This window comes from Xenopus tropicalis, chromosome 4 (genome assembly GCF_000004195.4).
Source record: "Xenopus tropicalis strain Nigerian chromosome 4, UCB_Xtro_10.0, whole genome shotgun sequence".
NCBI lineage: Eukaryota > Metazoa > Chordata > Amphibia > Anura > Pipidae > Xenopus > Xenopus tropicalis.
The window spans coordinates 131,148,202-131,160,227 of NC_030680.2; the positions used below are offsets into that span (position 1 = coordinate 131,148,202).

The 12,026-nt window shown below is 42.3% G+C and overlaps 1 protein-coding gene across 5 annotated transcripts; it reads right to left on the bottom strand.

Moving 5' to 3' along the window:
- Positions 1-860: 860 nt before the first annotated feature.
- LOC100493548 (protein SSUH2 homolog) lies at positions 861-11,307 on the bottom strand. 5 transcript variants are annotated; one of them, XM_031901156.1, is made up of 13 exons: positions 11,199-11,306; positions 10,368-10,502; positions 10,037-10,104; positions 8,325-8,385; positions 7,264-7,393; positions 6,408-6,468; positions 5,263-5,384; positions 5,085-5,147; positions 4,601-4,677; positions 4,064-4,150; positions 3,469-3,574; positions 2,281-2,388; positions 861-1,670 (listed from the first exon to the last, which is right to left on the bottom strand). In XM_031901156.1, exons 3-13 carry the CDS (start codon positions 10,080-10,082, stop codon positions 1,530-1,532), a joined length of 1,002 nt encoding a protein of 333 aa, XP_031757016.1. In that variant the 5' UTR covers positions 10,083-10,104; positions 10,368-10,502; positions 11,199-11,306; the 3' UTR covers positions 861-1,529. The 5 variants fall into 5 exon arrangements, with proteins under 5 accessions (XP_031757016.1, XP_031757014.1, XP_031757015.1 ...); XM_031901154.1 differs by having other exon boundaries at positions 8,325-8,388; XM_031901155.1 differs by lacking the exon at positions 10,368-10,502 and having other exon boundaries at positions 11,199-11,307.
- Positions 11,308-12,026: the final 719 nt, after the last annotated feature.

Genomic DNA, 12,026 nt, shown 5'->3' on the forward strand with positions numbered 1-12,026 from the left:
GGACAGCCCTACTTAATATAAATAATGGGACCCCTTAATATCGGATTTGCCCGGCACCCCATCACTACCCCATAAAGTCTGTATTGTGACATCAGGACATAATTAACCTACCAATGTGACTGCTGCGCAGCACAGACAAGCACATTGGGACACACCACATACAGTCCATAGTCTTTCTGCCACTCTATCCTCCCTGTTTCCTACTTTCCCATCTGCTTTCATTCATTACTTTTACTTATACTCATTCTTTTACTTATTGCAGCTAAGCAGGAAACATAGGGCACTTCTGTTTATTTACAGATATATGGATATCCATGCTGATATTAAAGGTATAATATATAAAGAACATATATAAAGAACAAAAAAACAATAATCATTCAGTTAGGGTGCTTTATAAACAGGGCTCCTGCACCATCTTGTGGCTGTTATTAAGTATTGCACCCACAAGTCTTCATACTTAACGTGCACCCTTTCGGGATATAACAATAGTAAACTTGCTAGGTTCCCATGGAATATTTAAAAATCTGTGTTCCATCTCCTGTATATACCCTGCACCCCTGTGAATTACCAATAATTTGGAGACATAGAAAGCCTCCAGATGTAAACACAGGAATTAAAATCCAAAAAAAGAGTTGCCATCGAAGCACATCTGCATAGCCAAAAACTAAAATTAGCAGTCTAAATTAGCAAAATACAAAAGTGCTCCTATGAGCACTCTAAGCAAGTTTAAGTTCATTTTCTATTTAGGTTTTGATCCACTTTAGGAGATCTGGCAGATATACCCTATATGTTAACCATTTGTGTTGTATGTTATAGAATTAAAAAACCTCACACACAAGCAATCCACATAAGCACCAATCTCTGTTCCCAAAGGTTTTTCTTTATTATTATGAGATTCAAAAAATGTATGATTGTGGAAAACAGGAAGGGTAATAGAATGGGATAAAGGCAGAGAGACAGCATAGGGTAGCCCCACCATTATAAGCAGAGTCAGCTGATTTCCCCAGGATAAAGGGCTGACATGAATAAGCAGGCCCTAAAGAGAAAAAATGTATTGGGCGCCAAGTGGACAAATCCTTACTAATGACAGAGTTAGAGTTAGTTGGGGTGCCATACAAGGCAGTAAGGGCTATGTAGAAAGAACAGTCAGGGCTCCGTACATGTCAGGTAGTGAAAAGGCCACTGGTGCAGCTTGTCCACACTATGTATGGAAAAAGCATTTGTAGACGCAATGTACTGTATATCAGAAGCCCTGTACTTACTGCTCGCTCAGTGTAGGTGCTAATTACAGTGCTGCCTGTTCCCCCCTGAGCTGGGTGTATCAGTGAATGTACAGCCGGTGCTCCTTACATTTGCACACCATAGTGCGCCAGCTTTAGCACCTCACCAAAGGATTCCGAATATAAGGGATTTTCATCATTACAAGCCCTTACACACAGAATAAATCCAGTATTCAGGCAATCTACTACTACTAATCAAACATAGAAATCTTTGTGTAGATAAGTTCCAGGTGACACCCCCAATGCAGTTTACATGACTGAGCAGTGGAACTTCTGTGGATATTTCTCAGCGTACACTCTGTTCTCCTTGCCATACACATAGTATGAGTACTCACTCTCCTTCCATTCATAATGCACTCGTGTTAGGGGCAGCCACTCAATGCTTTGTCTCTGTGGGGGGAAAAGGCAATTGTATTTAGTATGATCAGCTTCATTCTGAAACCTATTAGTAATTAACATGAGATATTTGCTAATGCACCCCAAATAGATACTTGTTAGACAGTGGGGTATCATTAATCCTAGCTCTTGTGTCTGTCCTTCAATACAGTATGGGTAAGGGGCTTAAAGGAAAACTATACAAAATGTAGGTCTCCTATTACACTGTAACAACTGCTTCTTAATGGAAAACTATATCCCCAAGCAATGTAGGTCTCTGCAAAATATGTAAAACCTGCTTCATCTTAATAAACCATTTTCATAAAAATATACTTTTTTAGTAGTATGTGCTATTGAGTAATCCTAAATAGAAAATTGCCATATTAAGAATTAAGGGCCGCCCCCTGGCATCATAGGATTCACAGTGCACACAAACAAGCCAAGGCACACATACACACTAGGCCCCATCAGCCAATTAATGGGCAGAGTTCTGCCTTTTACTCAGGGTCAGACTGGGGGGTGAAGGGCCCACCTCGGTTCCCGCCCCAGGGGCCCTGCAGGTGCCCGCGCCCATTAGTTCTTGCCCAAAAAACACTGAAGAAAGATTGGTTTCAGTAACACCTACCTGTCTCAACATACGGCTTGAAGAAGAGAGCTCGGACTGATGATATTCCAAAGCCTCCTGAGATGTTGTATTTATGGACTGTCTATGGAAATTAACTATCGGAGGTACCTAAAAGTGATTAGAGAACACTTTGTGAGATACACATTAAACTGGCAGTTTAAATCGAACCAACCTTTGGTCAGGGACCCCCTTAGTTCATATTACAGGTAAAGACTAGAGTAGCAGACGTTTAGCAATAATTCTATTTAATACTGTTATAACTTTTAAAGCAAATAAGTGTTCAAGAAAAACCTCACCTTTATTGATATTTAAATGATGCTTTCAGGTGTATCTAGAAGAGCAAATAAAGCCTTTTCCCCAAATGTCCCCAGGGGGATTGGTGGTACAAGCTCCAGGGGGATTGGCGGTACAAGCTCCAGGGGGATTGGCGGTACAAGCTCCAGGGGGATTGGCGGTACAAGCTCCAGGGGGATTGGCGGTACAAGCTCCAGGGGGATTGGCGGTACAAGCTCCAGGGGGGTTGGCGGTACAAGCTCCAGGGGGATTGGCGGTACAAGCTCCAGGGGGATTGGCGGTACAAGCTCCAGGGGGATTGGCGGTACAAGCTCCAGGGGGATTGGCGGTACAAGCTCCAAGGGGATTGGCGGTACAAGCTCCAGGGTGGTTGGCGGTACAAGCTCCAAGGGGATTGGCGGTACAAGCTCCAAGGGGATTGGCGGTACAAGCTCCAGGGTGGTTGGCGGTACAAGCTCCAGGGGGATTGGCGGTACAAGCTCCAGGGGGGTTGGCGGTACAAGCTCCAGGGGGATTGGCGGTACAAGCTCCAGGGGGATTGGCGGTACAAGCTCCAGGGGGATTGGCGGTACAAGCTCCAGGGGGATTGGCGGTACAAGCTCCAGGGGGATTGGCGGTACAAGCTCCAGGGGGATTGGCGGTACAAGCTCCAGGGGGATTGGCGGTACAAGCTCCAGGGGGATTGGCGGTACAAGCTCCAGGGGGATTGGCGGTACAAGCTCCAGGGGGATTGGCGGTACAAGCTCCAGGGGGGTTGGCGGTACAAGCTCCAGGGGGGTTGGCGGTACAAGCTCCAGGGGGGTTGGCGGTACAAGTTCCACAAGTGCTCCATGGATGGGGCCCTCCATCCATATCTCCCTCAGGGAGTGAAAAGTATTAATAGAATTTTCTTACCAATGGCTGCTCATCTGTAAAGATTTTCTCTCCCTGCACCTTCTTGAACTTGTCTGTAGGGAAATCTGTGTTGTGATCAGCTACAAACTCATAAGTCTCAGTTTTCCTGCAAAGGGGAATATGAATACCCTTAAAAACCCACATTATATATGCAGTGCCAGTTATCTAATCCGTGCCATCATACCGAGTGTTCTAAACAGACAGTCACTGCAAGCGGCATCAGCTCTAAATGAACCCGACTGAAATCCACACCTCGTTAATGATGAGCACATTTTTTTTCGGCAGGAATGGATTTGCAGCAAAATCCTACATTTCGACATTGGCGAATTGTTTCTCTCTGTTTCATGATTTTTTCCGTAGACAGATTCACTCATCACTACACCTCATGAATACAGAGCTGCAAGATGCAGGTGGTGCTTTGTCCATGTGGGAAGCTGTAGGTGTTACCTGTAACCTGTATGTATAGAATTCATATACAAAGGCTGCTGGCTCAAGGATAATCTTGTGTTACTTGAACTCTGGCACCACGTCTGTCTACAAAAGTGCCAAATAACCCAAACAATACAGAAAGTACCTTTATGCGAAATGTTCTTACCATGTGATAACCATCTGAGTAAAGGACGCAACTTGCTTTTTGCCAGAGCAGACATTGCAAAGAAGAATTCCCTTGTAGCACACACAGCTGTAGGGAAAATAAAATAAAATGTTTCTTAGTTTATAAGCATGAATAGGACTAGAAATCAATGGATTCTGAATTGAATAGAATCAATGGAGTCTGGCAAATGCAAGGATCAATGGAGTCTGGTTTCTGTACGATGCCATAGACAGCTGCTGGGGGGCTGTTTAGGCCACTGTGTACTTGGCATGCCGGGGCTTATTTTGAATCTCAGTCCAGGCCTGTGACTCTTCGATGGCTGCTCAGCAATTTATTTGCATAGAATTCAGACTACTATCTTGGCGACAGGTAGGGTCTCTTTAGTATAGGACGCTGTAGGTCAGCTTTAAAAACCAGAGACTGGCCAATTAATTCTTTTCAGCTCACCATTGTGGGTGTACGTCTCCAGAGAATTCTGAATGCAGTTACCAGTTATCCCAGAAGGGGGATCCCTATGGTTCCATGATTATTACTTACTTTTGGGTTCCAAAGTCATGGCAGCTGGAGCACACTTCATCTGTTCTTAATATCCCATAGCATGCGGAACACTGGACCTGTCAGTTGCAGAGGGCACAGCTATTATACTGGTGCACAGGCAGAACTATTCACTAGTAACTATTAAAATGCTTTGATATGTCTCAACTGAGTATTTTTTTCCAAGAATATCCTGCTACTTTTCATATGTTTTAGTCACTACTTTCCTCATTATATAAGTAGTAGCATTGAGGTCCGTTGTTGGTTTTGCTGTTGTTCCTCAGAATCAGCCATCTCTCTAAACAAAACAACTGTCAATTGATTTCCAGTGCAATCTGTGGTGTAGCTGCTAACAACCAGTGACCTCTGGCTCTTTCAGTTTGCCATGCAGGTATGTTGTGCACCATGAAGAGGGTATATAACAAGGGCATGTATTTCCCTACCAATAGTAATTGCATTTGTAATCCAACTGTTTACAGAGACCCACCGTGCCAGAGCCGGAGCACTCTCCGCATGTGACTGTGCCTTTCCCTTTGCAAAGATCACAGGTCTGTAAGATAAAGTAGAAGTCAGCCGCCATGAAGAAGCTAGAAGTGATCCCAGACATTCAATTAGTAAAAGAGACCAAAAGCTTCACCATGAACCAGTTACAAGCACTGAGTTACCTTAATAGAGGTTGTGCCAACAACTGGCATTTTCTGCTCACCATCCTTAAAGAGGACTGGGCATCGTACGGGGATTTCCCAAGGAGATTTTGGAACTTTGGCTCCTTTGTCATCTTTCTCACCTAGGGGTGGGATAAAATGTATAGTGTAAAATAAATAGTCCGCTCACTACCTGTCATAATTATTCCTTATCCTCAGTTTGGGCTTTTTATCCATTGGCACATGTTTTTTTTTTTTCCTCCATATGGGTAAAGCAGTCAACATACTGTATAAGGGGCTGCAACCACAAACAGAGATATAGAAAAAGTCTAGAAGAAGGCTGAGTAACTCCATCATCATCTGGAGGGTACAGACTGCCCATCCTATATTTCTATGAATACAGTATCTCAGTAATTGCTGAGTGTGCAATATGTAGGTTTATAATAACAATAGGTACAATAAGTATGTTGGAATACCAGGAAACCAAGAGACCAGAAGTTGACAGATATTCAGTTCTGAGTCCCTAACTGAAGAACCAGTGTCAGAGTCATCTCACTTTTCTTCTAGGCTGAGCTTATCTTAGTAGGTGTCCATTATTTTTAAAACTGGCAGTTTAAGAAATGTAAACAAATTATTTATAATTATTTTTTTTTTTAAATTGTGCAAAGGGTACTTAGCGTGTAGCCTATTTCTTCCTATAGATCACATGACTTCAAGGCAAGGATCCCCAACCTTTTTTACCTATGAGCCGCATTCAAGTGTCAAAAAAAGTTGGAGAGCAACACAAGCATGAAAAAAGTTCATGGGGTGCCAAACATGGGTTTTGATTGGCTATTTGGTAGCCCCTATGTGGACTGGCCACCTACAGGAGGGTCTGTTTGGCAGGACACCTGGTTTTATGCAACTTAAACTTGTCTCCAAGGCAGGAATGTAAAAATAAGAACCTGTTTTGAGGCAACTGGGAGCAACATCCAAGGTTATGGATTGTAAGCTCTTTTGGGCAGGGCTCTCTTCACCTCTTGTATCGGTTATTGATTGCTTTATATGTTACTCTGTATGTCCAATGTATGAAACCCACTTATTGTACATCGCTGCGGAATATATTGGCGCTTTATAAATACATGTGAGGAGTGGGCTAAATACACTGCCTGGAATCTACTACCAACCTTCATAAGGTTTAATCTGCTTCTCAAAAACTCGTGATTCTGTGAAGCTTTCCAGACGGTACTAAAAGACAAGAGATCGTCTTGAAATTCAATTATGTTTGTACATTTAGAAATAAAATGCGAGACAGAAAGTCCAAAAAACATGGTGTTTTGCAACTGATATTTGTGTCCTCCTCTCCCCTATTTGTACATGTGAATCAGTGTTCTAGATCTCTAAAGGCCCACTAAAGAACCTGACGCTGATGATCCACTCCCCCAAATACTATACATAATAAGGACTTACTGTACCAATAAATTCTAATTCACTGTGAATGAATTTTTCTTTTGGATTTTAGTTGCCTTTTCATAAAAACTCGCTTTTAACCACCATTACCCCATGTCTATGAAGGCTTTGCCACTGACGGAGAGGGTTAGTAGGGAGAGGGTTAGTAGGGAGAGGGTTAGTAGGGATAGGGTTAGTATTGAGAGGGTTAGTATGGAGAGGGTAAGTAGGGAGAGGGTTAGTAGGGAGAGGGTTAGTATTGAGAGGGTTAGTAGGGAGAGGGTTAGTATGGAGAGGGTTAGTAGGGAGAGGGTTAGTAGGGAGAGGGATAGTATGGAGAGGGTTAGTATGGAGAGGGTTAGTAAGGAGAGGGTTAGTAGGGATAGGGTTAGTAGGGAGAGGCTTAGTAGGGAGAGGGTTAGTAAGGAGAGGGTTAGTAGGGAGAGGGTTAGTAGGGAGAGGGTTAGTAGGGAGAGGGTAAGAAGGGAGAGGGTTAGTAGGGAGAGGGTTAGTAGGGAGAGGCTTAGTAGGGAGAGGGTTAGTACGGAGAGGGTTAGTACTGTGGTGTTAAGTCAGATGAAGAGGAATACCCACCCTATAGGTATTAAAGGGCCTGAGCTCTTTGACTTCCAGATTTTTTGCTGGGGAGGTGCCATAACATAACTTATCCGAGGCATACTCCAGTAAAGATTCTTTTGCAACATCTTCTGTGATCGCTGGAAGGCTACAAAAGGCAGAGAAAAACTGATATAGTGTGTCCTGCAGATTGTATCTATTGTATCTTTATTATCCTTATAAAGTATTACCTATGTTACACAGAAACCTGAATAGCATTATTGGGGTACAGAAACCTCAGCTGTTTGTAACATGTGCAGAATCCCCCCAATCTGTATGCTAGAATGCCAGACCGGAGGGGTTGTTCTTGACCCTGGGGGGGAGGGGGCACTAAGGGGATTGTACCACTGCCTCAGTGTCTCCAATGGAGAATTGGTGATTATGTATGGACAGATAGTCTGGAAGCAGGACAGTTTTAATAAATAGGCAGAAAGGCTCATTAGCCCTAGGCCCGCCAGGATAGGGGGCCACTAGCACATCTTTCATTTGGGAGAACTTTTGGAAGCATCCTGCAGAGATGGCAGGCCCTTCATTTTAATTGTCTGGAAGAGCTCTCCGTGACATCCAACTAACCGGTAGTACAACTAGAGGTCCCTATACACTGGCAAGCGAGCAGATCTTCTCCCAATATCCCCACCTACGGGTGGGCGATATCGGGAGAATCCAAGGTAATTCAATGGTTTGGCCCCAGGGCCAAATCGAGCCAATGCAGTCCCCGATCCGAATAGATTTTCTAACCTGCCCAATTGAGATCTGGCCAATTTCAGGCCAGATATCACTCGGGCAGTCCCGTCAGTAGTGCCCATACACGGGCCGATTAGCTGCCGAATAGGTCTAAGGGACCGATATCGGCAGCTACTATCGGCCTGTGTATGGGGACCTTAACTGTTAATCACCGTATAAATCATGTGGCACACATCGATCGTTGTCTAGACAATACTTTGGTTGTATATACCATTTTTATTTCAAATAGTCTTTACTTTCTAGAGCTTTAAAGGACAACTAAAGAAGAATAAATTGGTAATTTAAGGAAATCTCACCTCCAGTTTGGGTCTACAGGAAGCGGCACAGCTGGATTTGGTGTAGGCACGGATTTACCCTCTGCTAAAGCAAAAAAAAAAAAAAATTTAAAGACAGGGAATGTGTATATTCTGTTATTACATATAGCAGTAGATCCATATTGGTTGATTTATAAAATCAGCATGTCTGTTGAGTTCACCATTTTCCTTGTATAAATCCCGGAGGTATTAAAAAAAAAAAATGAAGCTGTCACCAGTTGCCTTAGAAGGGAAAACAAATCCTTCCTGACTCCAATGAGCAATCTGATATATACCTTGATTAAAAATTGGAATTCTGGCTCTTGAAATGACCAGGATCAGCTTTTATTCTAATTTTTCAAAACAATTTCCTTTTTCTCTGTAATAATAAAACTGTACCATGTACAGGTATGGGACCTGTTATCCAGAATGCTCGGGACCTGGGGTTTTCTGGATAAGGGATCTTTCTGTAATTTAGGTCTCCATAGCTTTATAAATTTAAATATTGAATAAACCCAATTGTTTTATTATTACAGAGAAAAGGGAATCATTTAACCATTAAATAAACCCAATAGGGCTGTTCTGCCCCCAATAAGGGGTAATTATATCTTAGTTGGGATCAAGTACAGGTACTGTTTTATTATTACAGAGAAAAGGGAATCATTTAACCATTAAATAAACCCAATAGGGCTGTTCTGCCCCAATAAGGGGTAATTATATCTTAGTTGGGATCAAGTACAGGTACTGTTTTATTATTACAGAGAAAAAAAAAATACATTTCGAAAATTAGAATTATTTGCTTATAATGGAGTCTATGGGAGATAACCTTTCCGTAACTCAGAACTTTCTGGATAATGATTTTCCAGATAAGGGATCCCATGCCTGTACTTAATCCCAACTAAAATATAATTAATCCTTATTGCAGGCATCGAGACCCAAATAACAGAAACATCCCTTATCCAGGAAACCCTGGCTCCCAAGCATTCCAGATAACAGATCCCATACCTGTATTGTGTTAATTAACTGTATTTTATGTAATTTTTTACCAGTTTTATAGTTTGCAACCAGAGAGATAAACAATTTCATTCATGGATTACAACTGAACCACAGAATGATTTTTTTTCTGATAAAATATTATACATTATGGTAATTTGGGGCAAAAATGTTTCATCCAATAAAAGATCTACTTTCCGGAGAATACAGTGTCAATGATTTGGGGTCCTCCAGGGGTGATTTGGCGCCCCTGCCCACCCTAAGGCACTGCTATTCTTTTGTCGCCCACGGCAATTATTTCGCTGCACGGCTATTCTTTCTATGCCCGCGGCTATACTTTTGACGCCCGCGACTATTCTTTTTTGACACCGGCGACAATTTTTGGACGTGCGGCAAATTTTTCCGCTGCAAATTTTTTCATCCATTTCGCGAAACGCGGAAATTCGATGCAAATCCATGCCTGCCGAAACATCACTATGCATAACCACAACATACATTAATTTACAAAAGTGAGGGTGAACAGAGATCACTGTGATTCTCTCTGCCATAATGGGAAACATATCAAAATAGATTCACTTCAAGTTTATATAAAAACATAGGTATTCTGCAGGCAAGCATGGGGTTAATTTAACAAGCCAAGTCAGGTAATAGCCAGAAATCATAGGGGATGATGGGAAGTCTCTGTCACTGCTCTACTATAGACTCATTAAGTGCCCACTCACCTGGATTGATGATTGGATCACTCATAAGCTGGGATGGCTGACTCATTTTGGGTGACTGATCAAGAATTCTGAAAAATCAAATTTAAAAAAATCTAATTAAATAAGAAAAATATTACATAGTAAGTAGTTTTCATTTGCTTTTTATGGACCTTATAAAGGAGCCAGGGGATATACAGAGGGTATATAGAGGTGTTTGTTTATTTAAATGACATTTTACTGTGCTCTCTTATTGTTACTGTGCTCTCTTATTGTTACTGTGCTCTCTTATTGTTACTGTGCTCTCTTATATTACACTGTTTTACATGATGGTCTATTTGCTGGTATTTGGTACCTTCCTTTTCTTATCCAGCTGGGACTCAACCAGTCGCAACCCCCAGCAACTCCCGGTAGAGCATGTGTTACATGGGACTCTTTTCCTCGGGTAGGCCCTCGCTGTACTGGTGATGAAAGAGTTAACCACAGGACCCTGTAGATTATAACACGATAGGAGGGCAACGGGAGGCCAAAAGTTAGTGTTTCCAAGCATTAGTAGCAGGTCCTAGGGAACCTTTTACATGCAACTGAATAGTCTGTAAAATATCAGTTTTTGACACCCTGAGTGTACCCTGTTCCATCTGGTCTATATGCGTTTGATTTTTTTTTTCCCTGAGAATTTTAATTTCCTGGCTGAAGGAAAAGGAACAGTAAGTCTAAATACATTCATTCAGGATGCTTTTTAAATAAGGACTCGTTGAAATGTTGCTTAGAATAGATCCATGTATAACATTTGCAAGGTTGATGTAATAGAGACTTTCCCCTGAATGATTCCGTTGGACCTTGCTGCTTGGGGCAAAGCTGGAAGTTAAACCCCTCTGTGTTACACTCCCACATTCCAGAAATCTTTGCGGGTTCTAATTCTCCATTGTAGCCATTTTCTCCCCCGCCCCCTGCAGCCTATCATTGCCCAGCTCTGCTGCCTTAAAGCCACAATCATTTCCACCTTCATTACTTTCATACCCCTGTTGTGCCCCCACACCCCGCCTATTCCCTTACTTTGCTAGGATTTCCAGCAGATAAATCATTTCTCAGAATTCAGGCAAATACAGATTATTGAGTAAGTGAGACAGCGATGCTGTACATTAAAGGCAAGAGAAAGCAATGGGATAATATGAGTGATACTTACACCTCTCAGTGACTGCCGTGCAGCACCTTTGCTGCTGTCTCACACTGAGTGAGACTGTCTCCTCTCACACACATTCCCTTAGCTTTAACCTCGCCCACCAGGGAAGGTATGACTGAACAAACAAGACATACGGGTGTCCCTTTCTATGTTTTGTTAACGTAAAGGCATGTGAGTGAATACGCTGAGTTACAGTGTTTGGTTTAACCCTTATGTACCAAGAACTGCTTTACCCTTGCACTCTCCCTGCCAATTCTCAAATGACTCCCTATGTCTTTGGGGTTTCTCCCATCCAAAGGGATCTACAACATCTGCTGGAAAATCTAAATGTGAATCTTCAGTCCCTTGGTTTATTTTTCCCCTTTCTTTTTTTCTGTTACTAAATTATAACAAATGGATAATTTATTATTTTCAGAGATTTAGGGGCAGATTTATCAAAACACGAGTTCGAATCCCGAATGGGAAAAATTCGCATTGGAAACAAAAATTTCTGAAGATCGCAAATATGGTGTACACTAATGTTCAGGGTTTGCTCTTAGATTTTGCCCATTATGCTGAACGTGTGTGAATTTATGAATAATATTTCTTCAGTAGTGATGGGCGAAATGTTTCACCAGGCATTGATTCGCGGGGAATTTCCGCGTTTCGCCATTGGCGGATTGTTTCGCGAAACGGATGAAAAAATTCGCCACAGAAAAATTCACCACGGGCAACAAAATAATAGCCGCGTGATGAAAGAATAGCCACGGGCGAGCTACATTTCACGAATCTTTTGGAAGATTCGCGAATTTTTCGGCGAAGCGAAACGGGACCGATTCGCTCATCACTATT